This window comes from Pleurodeles waltl, chromosome 4_2 (genome assembly GCF_031143425.1).
Source record: "Pleurodeles waltl isolate 20211129_DDA chromosome 4_2, aPleWal1.hap1.20221129, whole genome shotgun sequence".
In the NCBI taxonomy this organism is placed as follows: Eukaryota; Metazoa; Chordata; class Amphibia; order Caudata; family Salamandridae; genus Pleurodeles; species Pleurodeles waltl.
In genome coordinates, this window is record NC_090443.1 from 141159192 (window position 1) to 141181728 (window position 22537).

A 22537-nucleotide genomic window follows, 5' to 3' on the forward strand; every position below is an offset into this window, starting at 1 on the left:
CCCAGTGCTCCGCCGAGGATCCTGTGTGTGTTCTAAGGTACTGTGCCATTTAATTCTCTGTGCTCACTGTCCCCGCCCCACTTGCTTCTGTTTTGCTTACTATCCTCAGTAACTCGTTGTGCGCAAATGGGTAAATGGAAAGCAATTGCTGGGGCGGGGCTGGTATGCCTGCCCAGATGCATTTCCATACCACCATTGACAGCTTCTTTTTTTTCGTACTGTGGATGTTATTTCAAAAGAGATTCAGCTAGCAGAGCCTAGGCTCTCCCTCATGGATGAGTTATGCAATCCTTCTACCCCTATGCCCCAATTTCTGGCAGAGTCTTATGGTGATGCTCGAGCTGATGGTAGTCCCAATGACAGTTTGTTGGTTGTCTTTTCTGGGGTTGAACATGCCTCTGGTAATAACGTCATGGAAGGGACACACGAGGAGGAGGACACAAATGGGGCTATCATGGCTGCTCATTCTCCTGGCATTGCCCCCACAGCTAAACGGAGGAAAGTTCTGTCTAAAGCTATAAACTTTAGCAAACGACAGCCACTCCCAGGCCACCAAAGTCCCATTCGGTTCGAGGGGATCCTTGGGAAAGTCTCTATGGGAGGTTAAGCGATCAGATAGATCTCAAACTTGGTCCTCGGCACGAGCGCCTTTCAGATGTTGAGAAACATTTGAATATTCTTACCTAAAAAATCTGAGGACTGACAACGGTCCTCTAAGGTCCAGCCTTCTGATCAGAGGGGAGTACCATTGTCTTCAACCTCAGCCAGAACTATCAATGGCCCTGATGCTGGTGGCTTACAAGAAAGGTGTCTTGTAAGTACTCCACATGGGGCTACCTCTGAGGCAGGGCCATCTGGGCAGGAGCCAAGGATCGCTAGGCCCTCAATGAAGGATGGTGGCCCATTGGCTGTAACTGGGTTACAACCTTGCTTGAATCATTTTCCAGTGATACATTTACCCTGTACCTCTTGCCCGTAATTGGATGTGTTAGCGAATGCTCTCTGCTTTTTACCGGGGGGCTACAGAGTATACCCGTAATCTAAAAAATAAGGTGACACACAGGAAGTACAAAAGCATTGGTTCAACCCGTAACTTTAATGTGGAAATTCTTTGTGTGCTCAGGTGGGGGGTTGAATCGGACCATTAGTGAACAAGGTCAAAGCTGACTGCATTATCGTAAACAGCCAGGCTCACAATTACAAGGGAAATTTTGTTCCTGGCCAGGATAGGCACACCAACATGAGGAACAACGAACATTCTTCCTATAGGCTTCTTTTATCAACACCTGGCCTTGTCTACCACCCTGTGAAATGGATATAAATTTCAGTGTCAACCACTCTGCAGAAGCCGCCCCTACCTGGGAATAAATATGCGGTTCTGGCTAATCTTGCGGATATTGACTGACAAAGAGAGTATGAGTGCGTACCCTGCAAGGCGCCGGCTACAAAGATCACCTCCCATGTGGACATCCCTCAAGCGACACCCATGTCGATAACATTATCTAACGCAAGGAGGGTCTGCTCTAGGTTTATTGTTACGTCAACCAAATTCACCCCTAGACTCAGTGGTTCTAATAAGCCCCTCGCACAGCATTTGGGGAAAATATAGGGATAGTCCTCCGTCAATCTGCACCTGGGGTAAGCCTGATTGAGTTGAGCAAATGCAATCTTCTAGAGCGAATGCAATCTTCTACAGACAAAGACACTGCTAAAGACAAAAGTGACCTTAAATTGCTTAGCTGGACCATTGCTGGCTTGTCGTCCAAACTAACTATTGATAGTGGATTGCCCTTGTTAGAGCTCACAATACTGTTTTCTTCCAGGAGACCTGGTCACAGAAGGATATTTGCTTTGATGGGTATTCCTTTTAATCTTGTTGAAACTCCTTCCAGTAAGGGACGGGCAAGGGGTGGGCTGGCTGCGTGGTTTAAAGTAGGTATTGGTGGTAAAGTATTCCACATACCAACGGAAGGTGAATATCTACAGATCTTTGAATTAAGGTGGGGTCCAAATCTTGGTGTCACAATGGTTACTTTCTATACCAATGATTTTTCAGGCAGGGGTAATCGGATCCTGCCTGGGCTGTTTCCCAGGATAGATGAGCTAGTATCAAACCAAGTTCAATCACAAGGTCCTCTAAATTTATAACTGGCAGGTGATTTTTAACACAAAGGTGGGCACCTTGCCCTCTCTCTCTTCTGCAATTTTTACCTCAGAGCGCAGCGAAACAAACTATATAGTTCAAGATGCTATGGATTCGAGAGGGCAACTACTGTATACTTTCCTGCTATCACTTGACCTGGACAATGCCATTTCTGCGTTGACACCTGTTAACATCCCGATGTACACCGGAAGTGGCAAGGGTGAGTAAAAGATTATGTTTTTGTGTCATTGAGTATGCCGCCCTTCCTCTCAGATGGAAAGGTTCTCCCTTTTGTGTATAGTGACCACAAACCCTTAGCCCTTTGCATTTCCATTGGAATGAGGGAATGCACCCATAAGCGGAGCATGTGTTCATTGGCCAATAAGGATACAGGCCACAGGCTAGTCCTGCGCTCTGAAGATATGAACACAGTAATGGAGCAGGAGTCTGGACAGTGTGCTGAACTGGTGGTAGGGTGCACATCGGAGTTGTCGAGCCCTCAGAAGTTTTATCTAGCTTCATTTATCTAATTCTTTACATTAGGGATATCTTGTCAAAGCCTATAAAAACTGAAGCTGGTAACACAAAGTCATGGTTTGATAAAGCTTGTAGGATAGCCAATGATAAGTTGCATTGCACTTTGAAGCAGTCTCCCAGAGATCTGGGGTTAATTAGTGCCTTTAGGAAGGTTTATAACTTGGGTCGGAAAAATAGGAAGTTGGAGATCAGAGAAGAGAGATGGGACAACTTGGTAGTCTCATGCCAGGCCAAGGACATACAGGCCTTGGAAATCAGTTTGTGTGTGTTTTTTTCCTTTGGAGGTTCCCCTGACACTGTGACAACCCACATTGGCCCTGAAAGTTGGACTGAGCACTTCAGCAAAATACATCAGTCCAGTATCCCTTGTATTGAGGATGGGCTTGGGCACGCATCTCTACCTCTGTGCATCAACTTTACTGTTGATGAAACCATAAAGGCCATCATTAACAGCACCTCAAACAAAGTCCTTGGCGTGGATGGTATAGCTATGGGCTTTTTTAAGGCAAATTCCGTTTATTTGGACACAACTTCTTGCTAATGTCTTTAATTTTGTGTGCAAGGTTGGTGTCCCTCTATCATTGGCGCAGGTCCATTATTGTACCAGTCTTTAAAAAAGGCAATACGCTTGATCCTACATTTTACCAGGCAATTTTCCTGCTTGGTTCTCCCACAAAAATAGTTGGGTGCGTTATTCTGGACTGCTTGCTCGAGTGGACCTTGGAGAGAAAGGCCTTGGCACTGTTGAAGAGTGTTTAAATCTCTGTCTACTTGTCTCTAAATACAAGTGGGCCAAGGGCAGCTCTCTTCAGCTGGCGTTAATGGATTTATCAAGCACCTTTGACAGGGTGAATCACTACAAATTGTGGAACATATCTTTATTGGGCTTGGAAGCAGATTTGGTCACTTCTTTCCAACATCTTCATTGGGATTTGAAGGCATCTGTAACAAATGGGGCAAATGGCCAGTGCACCCCTACACACTATAGGTTAATCAAGATCTCCGTCAGGGGTGCATAGTTGCCCCAAAACTTTTTTCTGCTTTACATAGATGATCTAGAGTCAAACTCTTGTCAAAGTGGGGAATGACGTGCCAGTGGTTAAAAATACGCCCTTGCTCGCACTCTTCTATGCAGACGATGCCGTGCTGCTTGCCAGATCCGCATATGGACTAAATCTGGTACTCTCTAGGTGTGTGAGCTTCATGGATAAATTTGAATTCCAGGCTAATCTCACGAAGATCCTGATAATGGTAAAACTCAATCCATATGAATTGTAGACAACTTAATTGACAGAGTGAGACAGTTTCCCTATCTAGGCATGATGTTTGATGATGCATGTACCTGAGGCTCCTGTGTGAGGAACAAAATGAGTCACTACTCATGTGTGGTTGGCTCCATTTTTTCACTAGCCACTACCATAAGAGGGAAACTAATTGCACCCACTCTTGAGATCAATAGGAAGAAATGCCTCCCCTTCTTGACCTATGGTTCAGGAGGTTGGGGTTATGGGAATACCAGTAGGATGAAAGGAGAGGAGAATAGGGTCTCAGGCGGATCCTTGGTGTTTCTCCCTCAACCCCTCATGTTGTAGTTCTTCAGGAGTTAGGCCTAGAATATGTGGAGGATCAACCAAATCTAGCTCCTTTGTCATTATGGTGCTCAATATTGTCAAATGGCGAGGCCAGAATAAATCATGATAACATATTGGCTTGTGTTTTTTGTGCGCACACAGCCTCAATATCCTTGGCTTAGGTACATTAGAGAGACAACTCTTGCCTTGGGTTGTCTACACATTTTCGAGAAGCCAGAAAACATCACAAAGAGGGATAAGGGGTGGATTAAAGATTGTTATTTATCTTATAAGCAGGCCTTAAAGAGGGGGAGGAAGTAATCAAACCAACAGGTTTGGGAATACTGCTTCTTCCAAACTACTGAAGTAGTGGCCCCTTATTTAATCACGGTTCATAATATGTGGGAGCTTTAGAGTCAGCTCAATCAGATGGCTCCCCAAGGTCAATTTTCCCCCTCGGGTATATTAATCTGCCCCTGCGATGAGTCATCCCCACAAACTCTTCTGCATTTTTTTTATTGCAAATTTTTCCTTTGATTTACAACAAGGTTTTTATTACCAGTATTACGGAAATACAAGTTCAGTAAATGCAGAGTTGCACTGATCTTTCTTCAGCAATTGGAAAGCCCTTTTTCCTGTAAGGCAGCTGGCACTTTTTTAAAGAATGCACTTTATTTGCAGAAATCAATGTTGTTCTAGATTATGATATGCTGATCACTATAAGATGCACTTTGCAGTACTTCTGTGTTGGATGTGTTGGTTGTTTAATTATACATAAGTGAGTGCTTTTATCAGTGTGCTTGTATGTATTATTGTGATGTTATTATATACGTATCTTTTATGATTTCTTTAATCAAGACCAAATAAAGAATATTTTGATTTGATTGATGATGTTTGTGAGGTCGGGCTAAAACCTTGTCAGAATACATGAAAAACGTGCTTCATAGTGTTATGGCTTGGCGATGACAGAAAACGTCAAATACATTTGTCCCAAAGAAAAGAAGGAAGGCATGGTATAGATTGCATACAGACTGCATACATCATACAGACATCAAAGTAATGACACAATAGTGGAGTGATAAGCCATGCAGGAACATCATATGATTGTGAAAGGTGCAGCAGTAGAAAACACCAAAGCAAATAGATTCAACTGGTGGCAATATGTTGTGAGAGAAGTAGGATTATGCCTTGAGTATAGACGGGGTGCTAGAAAGTAGCCTGGATAGATTTAATTCCCTTTCTTTTAGATACACCATAATGTCTTACCTTGCAGCTTATAAAGCCAAGGTAGAATCAATACTTTTGTAAGCTGAAATGACTCAGTCTGCAAGGCATGTGGTCCCTCGGTTGGTTTAATCAGTACTAATATTCGATCCATCGATGTATTAGCTGAAAATAACTTTTTGTCTCTTTAAGAATCTCTGATCAAGAAATTCTACAAGAAATTCTATAAAAAGCTATTTTATCATACTGTGAACTTTATAGCTGTCACTTAAATGTAAACAAAATGTTGTTTGTAGCATATACAGGTTGGTAGGAACATTACAAAAGGTTCTAGGTAGTACTGATAAATAATATGAAAGAATGGTCTCACTGCTGGGACAAGGTATCTCTCAGGAACAGCCTCACACGACAGTGTATAAGACTACCAGTGAATTACTAAACCATCAACTCTTGCTGAATAAGTTCTGTAATCATTTTTTTAATTTCTAAGATTTCACAAAAATAATTTAAATGGCATCCTGGCTGAAGGATCACGTTAAGGTTTACTTACAGAGAAAGGAATTTGTTGTCTATGGGGGTCTATATTAGGGAACTTTTGACCGTTATATTTCTAAATCAATGAATCACTCGTGCTCCACTAATCCATGAGTTTGGGGGTACTCTGCTCCAGCTCCGAAGTGATGCACACCACATCCCCTAAAACCAAGGGCACCTAACTAAGTGGGCAGAGAGCGCCTGAATTTACAGAAACATGGTCGTTTGAAGTGAGCCCTGGCTCCCAATAGACTCAATGATCGAATTTAGAACTCTCTGCATGTTGGTCTTTGGGGACAAAAGCTATGGCTATCGTCAAGAGTTGGCACCTTGCTGCATTCTAACACGGAGCGTGTGGTCTGCCTCCTCCAGCTTGATCCACTATGACATCTTGCGTTATTGGGGCTACCTAAACCCAACTATCTCTGTTCCAGAAGGCATTTCACATTGGTATTAACTAAGAATCTGCTATAGCAAGGATAAAAGAAATAATCGGAGGTGGCACTGCATTCCTGGCATGGAAGATCCAAGATAAGATGGAGAATGGCCACTCAGTGGGGAGTAGTGGTACAAGCATGGACCAGTTCATTCGATTATGTTCTATAATAAGAAACTCAAGAATGAATAAAAACATTGATTTTGGGAAGGAGGGGACTAGGGTAATTGTGGGGACATACAAAGATCAACATAACATGTAGAAAAGACAGACGTGTGCATGTGAGAGCCTTCCAGGACCAAGGCTTATGGTTTGAAAACTGATCAGAAGGCCTGGGGTAATAAGGAAACGCAAGCTAACTAAAAGGATGGTAAATGTGTGAATCTGACTTTCAAGGTGCTTGTTGGAGGCAAGAAAAGTAACACCGTTCAGGTAGGATTGGGGGCACGTCCATGACTATGGGTTGGTGAATGAAGGATATGCTCTGACATTGAGCAGAGACATCGATGTTGAAATGCACAGGCCAAGGTCAAACCGTGGGAGTCTAGTTTTACGATCCATCATCAAGATAGGTGCTTTAGGACTCGGGTACAGTGGAGGTTAAAGGGATGCACCTGTAGGAGCCGCACTTCGGTGGAAATGAAGCATTTATTGTATCTGGTGCAGGGGGTGTTTCACGAGGCACAGCAGGAAGAGCTAACTGACTGTCAATCTCACAACTATCCAGAATGCCTCTTCGGGCCCACATCTCCTCTAATGTTTAGGATAGGCAGCTGCGTTGTCAGGATTAGGACAGTTTGTTGCCGAGTAACCAGAAGAAGGATCTGGTGTACAAACAGCCGGACAACTGGTGGAGGGGGATCTGGTGGTATAAACTGAGCTTACCTTAACAGCTCCCTCTCCTTCAGCTCAAGCTGCAGCATCAGCGAATTCAGCTCCATGTAGAGGTTGTTTGCACGCTCAAGCTTCCTCTCATAGTGTTCCCGGATATCCAATGCATGCCTGAAATAAAGTGTGGATAAGGTGGGAGGAGGTCTTACAGAGGGAAAGCTATAAATATGGTTGGGAAAGCATAAGCAGAAAATGGGCAACAGGTGAGGAAATAACAATCCACGAAGTCACCAATGAATAAACCATGGTGTGGGAGAACACACCCCGAAGGACTGAATAAGGGTTAAAAGAATGAAATATGACATCAACGAAGAGTAGAGGACAGAGGAATTACATACCTGCAATAAGTAATATTTGAGATTCTGTTGCATTTTAAATCAACAGAAGAGTTTGAGGGTGCTGACAAAAATGTCACCAATTAGTGCAGGTACCATTAGTTACTGTAATGTGAACATTACGTGGGGAATACATGCAGCCTTAAGTGCGAAGAGGTAAAAGAAAGTCCTTGCATGTAGGCCAAACTGGAACAAAATTCATTCTTTTAACATCAGGAAACATTTCCGCGACAGGAATTACGCCTCCAATGTCATTATCATGCTTCCACTAAATACTCACCTGATTATGCCTAATGAGAGATTCTTTCCCATGTTCAATGATACATCAGGATAAAGGATGAAACGTAAACCTGTGCACATTTCCAACATTTTTCTCCCCTTGTGAAAGATGGAATCAGTCAGTTGGCCATTAAAGAACTGGTTGGTTTGTCCCCACACTTTTTGTGGATGTGGCTTACTAAACACCATAGCAGCAAATCATGAAAAAGTTCAAATTAATTGTGATGATCAGTAAAGACTTCAAAAATATTTAGGAGAGTTCTTAATTTTACCGTCCGTGATGTTAATGATGAAAAGATGAGAGAACAATTTTTAAGTTTACAGGTCATTTTATGCACTATTATGCAGTAGAAACCACCACGTTAGGCACTGTTAAGTATGAACATTAGTATGCATTTTTTTATTATCCACGACTTGCTATCAGCAGCCTCTTACTAGTGATTCCACACTGAGATTTACTTATTATTAGCTATATATATCTTTCAGCATATTACTATATTATAGTAAATATGACTCTCGTGGCTGTGACAGTTATGTGGCACCACTTTCACCTGGGATGCACAATACTGCTGTCGCTCACCAATCTGATGTGCTTTCAAAAATGTTTCTCACATTCACTATAGCTCCTTTCTAGTGAGTAACTCGTAGGAGCTTTTGTCCCCGCCCCGTTTGAACACCACCAATAATTTTGAATGGTGCTTGTTCTCGGTCTTGCAGGAAATTTGCTCTTGCTTTGCATCTATTTACTTAGTCCCGATGATGACCCTTAATGTGGTGTTCCAGTCTTCTTCAGCATGAAATGATATGATTAAATTGTACTTTCAAATCACTTCTTCCACTATGAGTCTCTGTTCTTCCTCATGTTCATATGCCGCCTTTTCCAGGTGTTTTTTGGCGCTGCCCCTGTTCTTTATAGTTATAACTTTATGTGCTAGGGCACTATAGATGCCACAAATTGTGAACTGTTGAAGTACGGTCATGTGGAAATGCAACAGCTTACTTCAAACCCCTGCTTTTTATTTGGTCAGACCTGTAGGGGCAGAGCTTAGACTAAAGGGAATACCTTTACATTTACTACTGTCAAACTACAGAAATGTCTTATGACAATGTGCTATTAAAACCTTAAAGATAGCATCTTTAATTTAGAATGTCATTTTCTCATACTTACGAAAATTATGAAAAATACCCTCAGGGTGGAGGCCTGAATATTTTGTTTTCAAATGTTTTTGGAAATTTTAGACATCTCGGTTAGATTATAGCCTGTTTATCTTTGTTTTGTGAAATCTAAAATAAAAGTGATAGAAACGAAGACTGGGAAAATCTTTTTAGTTTGCTACCCAAACGCAATCTTGATTTCCAGAGACTGCAGAACATGGTGGTGAGGATAGACTCTTTTTGGTGGTCACAGTAACTGAAGGGCATAGACCTTTTCATGATTTCTGAAACGCATTAATCTTGAAATATATTTTGAGCTCCATATAAAAAGACCAGTCCTTTACCACCATGGGCAAGCATAAGTTAATATTGAAGAATGTGCACCCTTGGAATGGCATTGAGTCTTGCTTTTAGGTGACTGGTGGTTTCTCTCCGTAACAGTTAAAAGTGAGCCAGTGTAGTCAAAGATTCCGATATAAAAGAGTTCATCGATTGCCAAGGAAGTTTAGCTGAAAAGGCTTCCAAGAAATATTTTCAGATAATTGTAGGATGGCCTTCTCTTTAAAAAAATAATAATAATACATTTTAGTCCTCTGAAGGAGCTCAAACCTTTATTGGGTTTATATGCATTCGAATCTCGCACCAAGATCTCAGTTATCAGCAAAGAGATCTGGTTCTAGAAATGTCACCTATTACAGATTCAGGCTCAAAGCTTTGGTATCTCATTACATTCACTTTTGTTCCATAGTTAAAACAGCAGTGTCTGCAAACCAAAGGATTATCCGGATTAAGTTAATACAAAGTTATCTCCAACAACGTTCTGTTTTAAGCAGTCAAAAACTCAGCAAAATACAAAATCTAATGAATATATCTGGACATATACTTACTTACTCTAGTCATTCTCAGTAGATTCAATAGGATGGAGTACGTCCTGATTATGCAGTCAATTATTTTTAACACCTTCTCAGCAAGAGCAGAAAATATACATCATATCACATGATGGGAAAGACTGAATTAGTGCTTCTAAGTACTCTAGTAAACACCTGTTTAACCTCAGAGCGCAACTCCATCATTTTGAGTCCATTAGTACTATTAAAAGAGGTGGCTGAGTGAATATAAAACAGTCTGAGTGTTGCCAATAATGGACACCGAGGCCTATCTGCTGTGCCCCACTCCATCTGCACAAGAAACAACCAACCTCAGTTATTAGTGAGATGTGCAGTTGCCATCTAAATATAGCGGGTGAGAATAGAAGCAACCCTTCTCAACAGAGAGATCACCCTATCTATGACAGTTCTCTAGCTGTGCTAGAACAGAACATTTTCTAGTATATGGTTTTTACTATAAAAAGTAATTAAAGATAGCACATTAGTGTGAGAGAGGGGCCAAAAGAAGACACCATTGCACAAGCTTTATGAAAGTTCTTTTCGGTGGCCTGAATTGGTGCCCACATTTCCAGGATAATCACAGACTCTCACTGAGATTTAGTGTAAGTACATTTCACGCACCCATCTATCTTGAAATTCTGCCCTGGATCTGCTGACAGGAACAAACACCTGACAACCCTAAAATGCAAGATCTAACCGAAGAAAATTACATCACAGTTTGGACATTGAATGTGTGGAGCTGTGAGGATATCTTGGTTTTGAGACTGGTAAAGTCTCCTCTGCCAATATTCAATGCAGAATATCTTTCAGAAATGCTGGAAAACAAAAGCCATTTGTCCATAAAGTAGTGAGAGAGAGGACACACTGCATGGTAGAAACTGTGGACAAGATGGTGATGGGAGACATGGACGAGTAGAACTCATTACGGGATAGAATGAAGCAAGACATCGAAGAAAAGAAACACTTACAAAGCAAAGTGAGGTAACAACCCGACGCCCTACATTACAAGCTAGGATGGAGAAGGAATAAATGAGAAGAAATACTCACACAAAGAAGTGGATAAGCGAAACCAGAATGTGTGCAATCTTTAAAGGATTTAGCAGAGGGGAAACACTTAGTGGATAGAAACCACATGCAGGTCTTTGTAAAGCAATACTTGCACCTAATCCTACATGTAACAGATGAGTTAGTATACTGGTATATCAGCTAGATTTGGGAGGGGTGGAGCTCATCGTCACTTTCTGATTTGTTTGAGTAGAGCTTTGGTAGTTGTTTTTTATAAACACATTTTATTTATTTGTATTAATAACATGCTAAGCACCTTGGGAGATCCGACCATCACTCATTACAACTTAAAATTGGCTGCTCTTATGATTTCAGTAATCATTGCATACATCAATGGTATAGATACACATATTGAGTATGAGGCATTAATTCTTGCACAGTATTGTAGGTGTCCTCTACATAGAAGAGCTCACATTCCCAGTCTGAATGTGCATTTCTGTCCTCCCATCATCTCTCAATGTCGGTGTTCCCACAAGGGTTGCCTAACGCCCTCCCTCCCACCCCCCGGGTGCGCCTAGCTGTTTCAGGCTGTCTCAGTGCACCCAATGTCTATTGCTGCGGTGGGTGTCCCGTAGTTGTTTTCCTTCATCCCCATTATCTTCGCCTTCCACTGTATGATTGTCAGGTGTTGGGGAGTTAGCCTTCTGTCTCTGTGGTAGTGGTTGTCCTGTGTTCCTCAAGGAGATGGTGCCTCGTCCTGGGGCGTGTCTCCCATCCGTTCCCAATCATATACCGGTGTACTCCAAGCCAGGGGCTCTTTCCATCAGCCCTTGACTTTGCATAGCCTTCTGGTACCTCTCTGTCTCCTCTGCCTTTGCGCACTTCAGTACTTCACTCCTCCATTTACCCCTCTGGGGACCACAAGTCGCCTTCCAGATCATCGCTATTTCTCTTTTAGCTAGTAAAAAGGCCAAATCCTGGAAATGGTTGGTCACCTTATGGCGAGCCATGTGCCTATACCCACTGAGCAAACAGTGTCTAGGATCGTAGGGAACCTCCCATTCTATCACGTCCCTTAAGGAGTTAATGACAGAGCCTCAGAACTCCCGCACAGATGGACAAGTCCAAAACATGTGCAAGAATTCTGCCTCTTTTTCACCGCATCTCAGGCACCGGGCCTCTACCAGTCTGAAATGTCTCCGAAGCCTGCCTGGTGTCAAGTATGCTCAGTGCAGGACATATATATTTATGAGCTTGAACCAAGCATTTTTGGAGACCTTGGGAGTCTGGGTTAGTATTTCCATTCAATCTTCGTTTGTAATTAAGGTGCCCAGGTCCTCTTCCCACTTTTGCTTAAGATTGTGAGCGGTTGGCATAGTGCTACCCATATTTTTCTATAAAGGCATGTCACTGCTTTATGGGTGCCCCTGGCACTCATCAGATACTGACATACTCCAGATAGGGGGGTTCTGCCCGTCCCTTCTGCCAATGTTCGATAAACGCCTCGGTGAGCACTCTATATAGGAGAAAGTGCCCTGGGTAGAGATTGTATTGACTGCGAAAGTCCTCAAATGGCAAGAGGGAGTCAGCTTCATACAGGTCGCTCTTGCTTCCACCCAACTCAAAATTCTGGATGCAACTGGGGGAACCCAGAAGATGGACCTCCCTGGCCAATGACTGAAGGCCTGGGGTTAAGGGGTGATCTCCCTCTCGGGCATCGTACAGCAGGCCATGCATCGGGTCAGCCAAAGTCGCTGCCCTGCCAGATAGTATGACTCGAAGTCAGGGACAGCCAGCTCTCCGTCTGCCACCGGTCTCTGTAGCACGGCAAGTGCCAGTCGCTACCTGCTAGTGCCCCACAGGAATACAACCACCAGAGAGTTCAATTCCTTGAAAAAAGCTCTTGAGATCCACAACGCAAGAGTGGCAAAGAAGTATAGTAATCGGGGTAAGGCTATCATTTTCAGTAGCGCAACCCGCCCTGCAAACAACAGTTGCAAGGACTCCCAGAAGGTCATAATACCACAAAGCCCCCATAGTGCCCATTCTACGTTCCCCTCCAGTGGGTCATGACTATTATGATAGACCTAGACTCCTAAGTAAGCCAAGCAGCGCAGTCCCACTGTAGTTCATCAAGGTCCGGGGGAACTGCTCTGCCTTCCATCACGGGGAAAAGGCTAGATTTTCGCCAGTTAACTCGGAGCCCGGATATATCGCCAAACCTCCCCAATAGGCACCTTGCCCCATGCAGGGCGTCGCCTGCTTCTCCCAAAAAGAGTTAAAGATCGTCAGCATATAGTGCAATGTAGTGGGTACGTCCCGCCACCCTCAGACCTCTATAGGTGCTTCCCTTCCTAGCTATACAGGCTAAGGCTCAATCGCAAGATCAAAAAGCAGGGAGGAGAGTGAGCAACCTTGCCTGGTCCCCCTCTCTACTCAACAGCTCTCCAAGATGGTGACACCCGTGCAAACCATGGCCCTCGCCTCGGCATAAAGCAACTGGATCTATGCGACAAACTGGTCACCCAGGCCAAACCTTACAAAACACTTCATGGAGATATTCCCATCAAAAGCTTTTTCAAAGTCTATAGCGAAGATCACCGCCTCCTGTTTATCGTAAGCATCATTATCTAGGAGAGAGAAGAGGCGACATATGTTAGTGGCTGTATGTCGCCAGGGGATAACCCCGGCTTGATCCATATGGATCAGGTGTGCCATGTGCCGCAATAGGTGCGTGGCTAAAATCTTACTCAGTATCTTATAGTCTACTGACCCCTTCAATAAGGGGAAGTAAGAGGCGACTTCAGTGGATGGTTTTCTCGGTTTCAGGAGAGGGATAATCAGTGCTTCCCGAGCCGATACGGAAAGAGTACCATATTTCTTGGCCTCTTCATACATCTCAACCGATCTCGGGCCTAGCTTCATCATGCATGTGGAATAAAATTCAACTGGAAGACCATCCAGTCCTGGGGTTTTACTTCGCGCCATACTGGCGATGGCAGCTCTCACATCGGTGAGCGTGATTACTGCTGCCTCTTGTTCCAAAAGTTTTGGAAGGGCAAGATGTGATAAGATATTTGGATGTCCGCCTCAGTTGGTTGGACTTTGCTTGTATAGAGATCAGCATAATAATTATAGAATTCTTGATTAAAGGCAGCCTGGGTGTATATAACTTGACTTGTGGGCTCTGTCAGTTCAACTACAACCGAGCCTCTGTGTGCCGGTTTTGCCAGCCACGCCAGTAGGGAGCTCACACGGCCCCCCTCCGAGTGTGTGCATGCTGTGTAGGCTTTATAATTGTAGAAGTGCAGTCCCTTGATTGCTACCGCCACTTTTTCTTGGGCAGCGAGAAGCGTTGTCTGAAGAACGGGGTCGTCTGGGTGCCCCTGTTCCAGCTCATGCAACTGCTGTTCAGCTTTGGCTACTGAGATGCATCGTCCTCTGATCAATGCTGAATTTCTTGAATGCTTGTTTGTCTCAAAATAACCAGTTATATCCGAGCCAATGGTGTCCTTAAAAGCCTGATCCTCCAACAGGGCTGGTTGGAGTTGCCACGTGGGTATCGGAGAACGGACCACCCAAGCCTCAACAATAGTGGATTATGATCTGAAATCGTCTTGGTCAGATATTCAGTCAGCTGTGTCAACTCATATGTCTGGTGAACACAAAAAGATGTCCAGAGGCACATGCAGGTCATGCATTGGTGAATAAAAGGAGTAGTCTCTGTTCTCCGGATGGTGAGTTTGCCAGGAGTCTATCAGACCCAACTCTCTTTGCCAGTCTTGGTAGAAGTTGACCGTCCGAATAATCAGAGACGATGGCAGCGGACAATGTGATCTATCTAATGTTGTATCTGCGATACAATTAAAGTCCACCCCACAAACAATACAGATCCCATGAAGAACAAGGCCAGGTATTCAGAAAGGGATGCCAGGAATCCTGATTGGTCAGTGTTAGGGCCATATACGCTCCCAAGTACTATCTCCCGCCCATCTAATTTCCCAATGGCTATGTGTAGGAAGTTGGCTCTGCATGTGCTATTTCAAAGTAAGGAATAGCATGCACAGAGTCCAAGGGTTCCCCTTAGAGGTAAAATAGTGGTAAAAATAGATAATACTAATGCTCTATTTTGTGGTAGTGTGGTCGAGCAGTAGGCTTATCCAAGGAGTAGTGTTAAGCATTTGTTGTACATACACATAGACAATAAATGAGGTACACACACTCAGAGACAAATCCAGCCAATAGGTTTTGTTATAGAAAAATATCTTTTCTTAGTTTATTTTAAGAACCACAGGTTCAAATTCTACATGTAATATCTCATTTGAAAGGTATTGCAGGTAAGTACTTTAGGAACTTTAAATCATAAAAATTGCATGTATACTTTACAAGTTATTGACAAATAGCTATTTTAAAAGTGGACACAGTGCAATTTTCACAGTTCCTGGGGGAGGTAAGTTTTTGTTAGTTTTACCAGGTAAGTAAGACACTTACAGGGTTCAGTTCTTGGTCCCAGGTAGCCCACCGTTGGGGGTTCAGAGCAACCCCAAAGTCACCACACCAGCAGCTCAGGGCCGGTCAGGTGCAGAGTTCAAAGTGGTGCCCAAAACGCATAGGCTAGAATGGAGAGAAGGGGGTGCCCCGGTTCCGGTCTGCTTGCAGGTAAGTACCCGCGTCTTCGGAGGGCAGACCAGGGGGGTTTTGTAGGGCACCGGGGGGGACACAAGCCCACACAGGAATTTCACCCTCAGCAGCGCGGGGGCGGCCGGGTGCAGTGTAGAAACAAGCGTCGGGTTTGTAGTGTTAGTCTATGGGAGATCTCGGGATCTCTTCAGCGCTGCAGGCAGGCAAGGGGGGGGTTCCTCGGGGAAACCTCCACTTGGGCAAGGGAGAGGGACTCCTGGGGGTCACTTCTCCAACGAAAGTCCGGTCCTTCAGGTCCTGGGGGCTGCGGGTGCAGGGTCTCTCCCAGGCGTCGGGACTTTAGGATTCAAAGAGTCGCGGTCAGGGGAAGCCTCGGGATTCCCTCTGCAGGCGGCGCTGTGGGGGCTCAGGGGGGACAGGTTTTTGTACTCACAGTATCAGAGTAGTCCTGGGGTCCCTCCTGAGGTGTTGGATCTCCACCAGCCGAGTCGGGGTCGCCGGGTGCAGTGTTGCAAGTCTCACGCTTCTTGCGGGGAGCTTGCAGGGTTCTTTCAAGGCTGCTGTAAACAAAGTTGCAGCCTTTCTTGGAGCAGGTCCGCTGTCCTCGGGAGTTTCTTGTCTTTTCGAAGCAGGGGCAGTCCTCAGAGGATGTCGAGGTCGCTGGTCCCTTTGGAAGGCGTCGCTGGAGCAGGATCTTTGGAAGGCAGGAGACAGGCCGGTGAGTTTCTGGAGCCAAGGCAGTAGTCGTCTTCTGGTCTTCCTCTGCAGGGGTTTTCAGCTAGGCAGTCCTTCTTCTTGTAGTTGCAGGAATCTATTTTTCTAGGGTTCAGGGTAGCCCTTAAATACTAAATTTAAGGGCGTGTTTAGGTCTGGGGGGTTAGTAGCCAGTGGCTACTAGCCCTGAGGGTGGGTACACCCTCTTTGTGTCTCCTCCCAAGGGGAGGGGGTCACAATCCTAACCCTATTGGGGGAATCCTCCATCTGCAAGATGGAGGATTTCTAAAAGTTAGAGTCACCTCAGCTCAGGACACCTTAGGGGCTGTCCTGACTGGCCAGTGACTCCTCCTTGTTATTCTCATTATTTTCTCCGGCCTTGCCGCCAAAAGTGGGGGCCGGGCCGGAGGGGGCGGGCAACTCCACTAGCTGGAGTGTCCTGCGGTGCTGTGACAAAGGGGTGAGCCTTTGAGGCTCACCGCCAGGTGTTACAGCTCCTGCCTGGGGGAGGTGTTAGCATCTCCACCCAGTGCAGGCTTTGTTACTGGCCTCAGAGTGACAAAGGCACTCTCCCCATGGGGCCAGCAACATGTCTCTAGTGTGGCAGGCTGCTGGAACTAGTCAGCCTACACAGATAGTCGGTTAAGTTTCAGGGGGCACCTCTAAGGTGCCCTCTGGGGTGTATTTTGCAATAAAATGTACACTGGCATCAGTGTGCATTTATTGTGCTGAGAAGTTTGATACCAAACTTCCCAGTTTTCAGTGTAGCCATTATGGTGCTGTGGAGTTCGTGTTTGACCGACTCCCAGACCATATACTCTTATGGCTACCCTGCACTTACAATGTCTAAGGTTTTGTTTAGACACTGTAGGGGTACCATGCTCATGCACTGGTACCCTCACCTATGGTATAGTGCACCCTGCCTTAGGGCTGTAAGGCCTGCTAGAGGGGTGTCTTACCTATACTGCATAGGCAGTGAGAGGCTGGCATGGCACCCTGAGGGGAGTGCCATGTCGACTTACTCGTTTTGTCCTCACTAGCACACACAAGCTGGCAAGCAGTGTGTCTGTGCTGAGTGAGAGGTCCCCAGGGTGGCATAAGACATGCTGCAGCCCTTAGAGACCTTCCTTGGCATCAGGGCCCTTGGTACCAGAAGTACCAGTTACAAGGGACTTATCTGGATGCCAGGGTCTGCCAATTGTGGATACAAAAGTACAGGTTAGGGAAAGAACACTGGTGCTGGGGCCTGGTTAGCAGGCCTCAGCACACTTTCAATTTTAAACATAGCATCAGCAAAGGCAAAAAGTCAGGGGGCAACCATGCCAAGGAGGCATTTCCTTACACTATGGCATAACGACCCAAAGGGTCTATGATGGATGCGGTGTGGAGATAAGGAAGCCCAGGGTTTAATCCACACTAAGGTCCCCCTGGCATATCCCGAGTAAGTAGTATAGTGTACCTGGACTCTCCACCGCCGTTGGAGGGCGTGCCCTTCTTTGGCATCTAAATGCATCTCCTGCAACAGAGCTATATGGATTCCCTGCCTAGTAAGATGTGAAAATACTTTGTCGCTTAGCCATCCAGCGCATCCCCCTAACATTCCATGTTAGGACCTTAACGTTCAGTGTGGTATCCACTGGGGGTGTAGTAAAGGACATGTTGGGAAGTGTATGGGTGCAGGGCCCTTCTCAAAGAAGACCCGTCTCACAACAATTCGAATATGCGTCAGACCTAGGCAGCACAAAACATTATTTTCATTAACTAGATAACATTTTCCCCAACTCCCAGTCCCCAGGGCAAGAGGTGCGATGCCTTCGCCCAAACCATCAAACAACCAAGAATCAAACTTGTTCATGCCGTCTATCGTTTAGGCTACAGTTTGTGAGGGTGTGACAGTTCCGGCACTGTGCAGAGGTTGACCCCAGGTACCCCCAGCTCCCATCTCCTCCCCAGCGTCTTATGTCTGCAATGTAGGATCTAGGCGATATAATGCTATATGTCAGCCATTGCAGGTAGTGTGGTGGTACAGTGTGTCTGCTATCGCAGTGTCCCATGACGTTTATCAACTGAGGAACCAACAAGGTTCACTAGATAAGTTAATCCGATGTTCCCTGGGTGACCACCAATATGACCACACTCAAGTGGGCTGAAGCAGTGGACTCACTGTCCAAGTCAGACCACTCCCTGCTTACTCCCTGGGTCGGGGACATGAGGCTCAATGATGATCCGCCTAGCGAGGTGACCGCCGAAACCACCTGCTGATGTTCCTTTTGTTCTTCCTCTGCTGTGGGTGGGTCAATCAATGCCGGCAGTCTACCCCAGCGGGATCGAGGTCGACGTTTCCTCTTCTGCTGCTGGGATGGGCTACTCGGACCCTGGTTAGGCAAGAGTTCCAGCCAGGACCATGCATCCTGCGGTGTAGGGAAGAATTCCACCCCTAATGAAGTAACCACACGGAGTCGTGCAGGAAACTGAATTGAATATAAGATCCCAAGTTCTCTGAATTTCCGTTTTACAGTAGTAAAAGCCATTCTCTGGGGCTGGACTTCTCTAGAAAAGTCAGGAAATATTGATACTCTACTGTTTTCCACTATCAGGTTCTCATGCAATTTCCCTTGTTGTAAGATGTAGTCTCGATCCTTGAAGTCAAGCAGTCGTGCTACCACTGGCCTTGGCGGAGCGCCCAGAGGTGATGATCTAGCAGGTACTCAATGGGTCTGTTTCAGCGCAAAAAAAGGGGAAGAGTCTCTCTGGGGCCACCACAGTCTTGAGACAGTCTTCCAGATATTGCAACATGTCTGAACCATCAACTTTTTCAGGAAGCCCTACCACCCCGATATTGTTACGTCGTGCTCTGTTCTCCACATCTTATTTTAATCTCCAGTGTTTTTAGGTGGGGTTAAATTGATGTCAATCGGCCACCTGCTAGTGCCAATGCAGGGGTTGCCTCTGAGAGTTCCCGTTCCGTTGTGTTGACTCTTCCTGCCACACGACGATGGTCATCACGTAAGAGGCTCAGATCTATGCTCAGAGTGTTGATTTTGACCTCCAATGCTGTTCTTGAAGCTGCTATGGCCTGGAGTACGTCTTGCAGTGTGGGAGTGGTGGGTCTCATTGCCATTGTTGCTGGCAATGCATGCTCTGACTCACCACTGGCTGCTCACAGCCGCCGGGGGCTTACCCGATCCCCATCTCTCTTTTTGAGGGCCTTGCCCATGTTGCATTGCAGTATCAGTCACCACCAGGTTTTAAGTGTTCGCTCTAGGGGGAACGGTGCTCCAATGTGTGCTGCACGTGTATCCCCCCCAATGCGGGCAACAGCCTCACTCAGTTCTTAGTTTGAAGGCGGGGCCCATTGTGTCCCCAGTAGCACATGGCACTCCTCTACTTTCACCGACAGGGGCACCCAGGGGATGAAGGAACTCACTGGCAAATGGGAGTCCACGATAATATCAGACAGAGGGGCTTTAGCCCTCGCCGCCACCCGTCCTCATCCGCTGAGCTCTAGTTCGCCCTGGTGGGTGCTCAGGAAGGTGGAGGAACAACAGCCATCCCTCCACTGGTCTCTCCTGGGCCCCCCACTACAATTCGCTGCAGGGGGCTCCCTCCAACAGGTTCCGCCGGTCAGAGCACTCTCACCTATGCTCGCCCTCCTAGGATATGGGCCCGCTCACTTGGGATGATAATTCAGGGTCCTCAGTGTCAGTGTAGCTCAATCCAGCATGTTGGCCTTCCTCTGCCGTGTAGACTTGGTTCCTCCGTGGCTCTCCCTGGTCCCCAGGGCTTTGGGTGCTCCCTCAGGTTGCCCTGCAGCTGTAGCTGCAGCCCAGCTCACAGCCCCTCTCAGTGTGCTGCTCCCAGGTACACTACTCAGCTCGCACCACCTCCGATGAAGTCATAGGGCTGCAGCGCAGGGTGACGTGCAGAGGCCGCGCAGCGTCCAAGGAAGAGCCCAGGAATCTCTGAATCACAGGACTCTCCATCACCACCAACCGCCCCTGCTCATCGGCGCTGCGGTCCAGTGTAGGGTTATGTCCGCATTGGGCCTCCTGCGCCAGCACACTACAGCTCACGTGGCGCCAGGAGTCTCCGAGCTGACGGCTGCCATTTTAGGACGGCCTGTTTTTGCTGCTCCGTTTGCGGCTCCCCAGCACTCCCCCCACGCCGAACACTTGGCGAGGGGAGTGCCCTGCTGACACAAGGGTCTAGTATGCAGCCCCCACCTTTCGCCCCTTTGGAGGATGGGCAGAAGGTGTCCAATGAGACCGCAGGTCCCTGAGCTCCGATGCCCTGCTGCCTACTCCATTTGACACCTGGAACCGTCCCCCCTCCTAGATCTTTGGTAGTTAGCTGTTTTAACATGTGAGAATAAACTGGGAGGAGAGCTGAGTTTTAATCAAACACTTGAGGGAGGTCGATTAGGATATGACCTTAAGTTATCAAGGGGACATGTCAACTATTCTTGTATCTGTGCGAAGTCAGAAATTTGTGACAGTGAGTGTCTACTGAGTTTATTTGGAAGCAAGACTCCCTTTCTTAACATTGTGGAGAGGAATGCTGATGACTTTTTGGGGGTCTTGACTTCTTTCACTGCGTACAGTAGGGATTGCCATGTGAAGATCTTTGTCCCTGGGTTCTGGTGGTGACCGTGTCTCTTGTACCCAAGCTACAAGAAAGTGGATGGCAAGTGATAGTCATGGTCCAATAAATTTGGGAGGACCTGTCATTTACTCCAAACTTTGCATTTTATAAGCAGCATTTTTCCTCATCCTCCAAAGCTAGGGTGGGGGAAGCTTGTGGATCGAGTGTAGTACATTAAAAAGAGATTGCTACTTCCTTCTATGCTGGTCTGATACAAAACAATTCTTACATTCAACTCCTCCTGTGGCATTGCTGAAGGTGTAGAGGGAGCACACATGGATAATGTCATCTGCTGGATTTCACAAGTGCTGACTACATCCTGCCACCCCTGGATGTTTGGTTCTCAAGCACAACAGACTTCTTAATTTTGGAATGCAGTCTGGGAAGGTACATATGGCACCTAATGGGTTTAAGAGACTGCTTTTTTTTATTCCTTTATGCCCAGAGAACAGTTTCTATTAATTAAGTAAAGGAACTCCTTCTGCATTCTCAAAAGGGTTCTTCATCCCCTCACCTCAGTTCCTCCCGCCGCCGGTTGATCAGCTCTTCCTCCAGGCGGTGAAGACATGTTCCCTCTGACTTGATCTTCTCAAAGTGGAGTTTCACTTCCTCTCGCCACTCGGCCTAGATAAGTAAACAACAGGTGGCTGTTAGAGGAGTTAAATACGGCAATGAGGCAAGAATGAGTAACACAGCGACTTTAGGTCGGATAGCTAGAAAGCAGCACCTCAAAAATGGTAACCAAGCTAACAGAATGACAGTCCCTCTGTGACCTCATTTCTGCCACTGAACACGAACTCAAATAACCTTGGAAAATGCACTTATCCCGGTAAGCTATCACTAGATCATAGTTTATCAACAGGTTACTGACAAGAAATCAAAGCAATACTGAAATGAATGAACAAAGTAGATAATACTGTGACGCCTGGCCTCTCATTTCCCTGGGAACCTTGCCACACAAAGAGTGTTTGGACGGAGGATACATTCACAGGCAGGAAAATGTCATGAAACTGAAAGAGTATTCTATGGCAGTGGTTCCCAACCTGTGGTCCGGGGACCCTTGGGGGTCCGCGAAGCCTTCTCAGGGGGTCTGCTAGAGCCAAGAAACTTACAAAATATTAATAAATATTGACAAATTAGGTCCCCAGCTTCCAGTAATGACTCAGGCGGGGGTCCCCGGATTCCCATGATGATTCAGTGTGGGTCCCTGGGTTCCACTAATGTTAAAGTGGGGGTCCACAGAAATCAAAAGGTTGGGAACCACTGTTCTATGGTATTACATCAGATGACTAGTCACAAGGTTATAGAGGGCCGTAAGTTATGCATCTGCTGTAGTAGGATCCTGTTTCTATCATATGTGCCAGTTGGTCACTTGGCAAGGAAGGCTTGGCATTATACTGCAGATATAGTACCTTCACTTTCTGCGTACATTTTTAAGATACCATGCATGTCCTTTTTTCACTCAATTATTAATACTCCTATCGATACTCTCTTCATTATAACCGCTGCGATTGTACATGTAGGACTCATAGTTTTGGGGCCGA

The 22537-nt window shown here is 45.9% G+C and overlaps 1 protein-coding gene across 3 annotated transcripts in view; it reads right to left on the minus strand.

Annotated features, from left to right (window-relative positions):
- Nucleotides 1–22537, minus strand: part of MAP3K12 (mitogen-activated protein kinase kinase kinase 12) — a 291349-nt gene that overhangs the window by 42790 nt on the left and 226022 nt on the right. For all 3 annotated transcript variants that reach the window (XM_069230972.1, XM_069230970.1, XM_069230971.1), the window contains exons 8-9: nt 21508–21617; nt 7331–7447 (exon numbers count right to left, since the gene is read on the minus strand). In XM_069230972.1, the coding sequence (XP_069087073.1) occupies nt 7331–7447; nt 21508–21617 (227 nt within the window). The remainder of the gene's footprint in view (nt 1–7330; nt 7448–21507; nt 21618–22537) is intronic.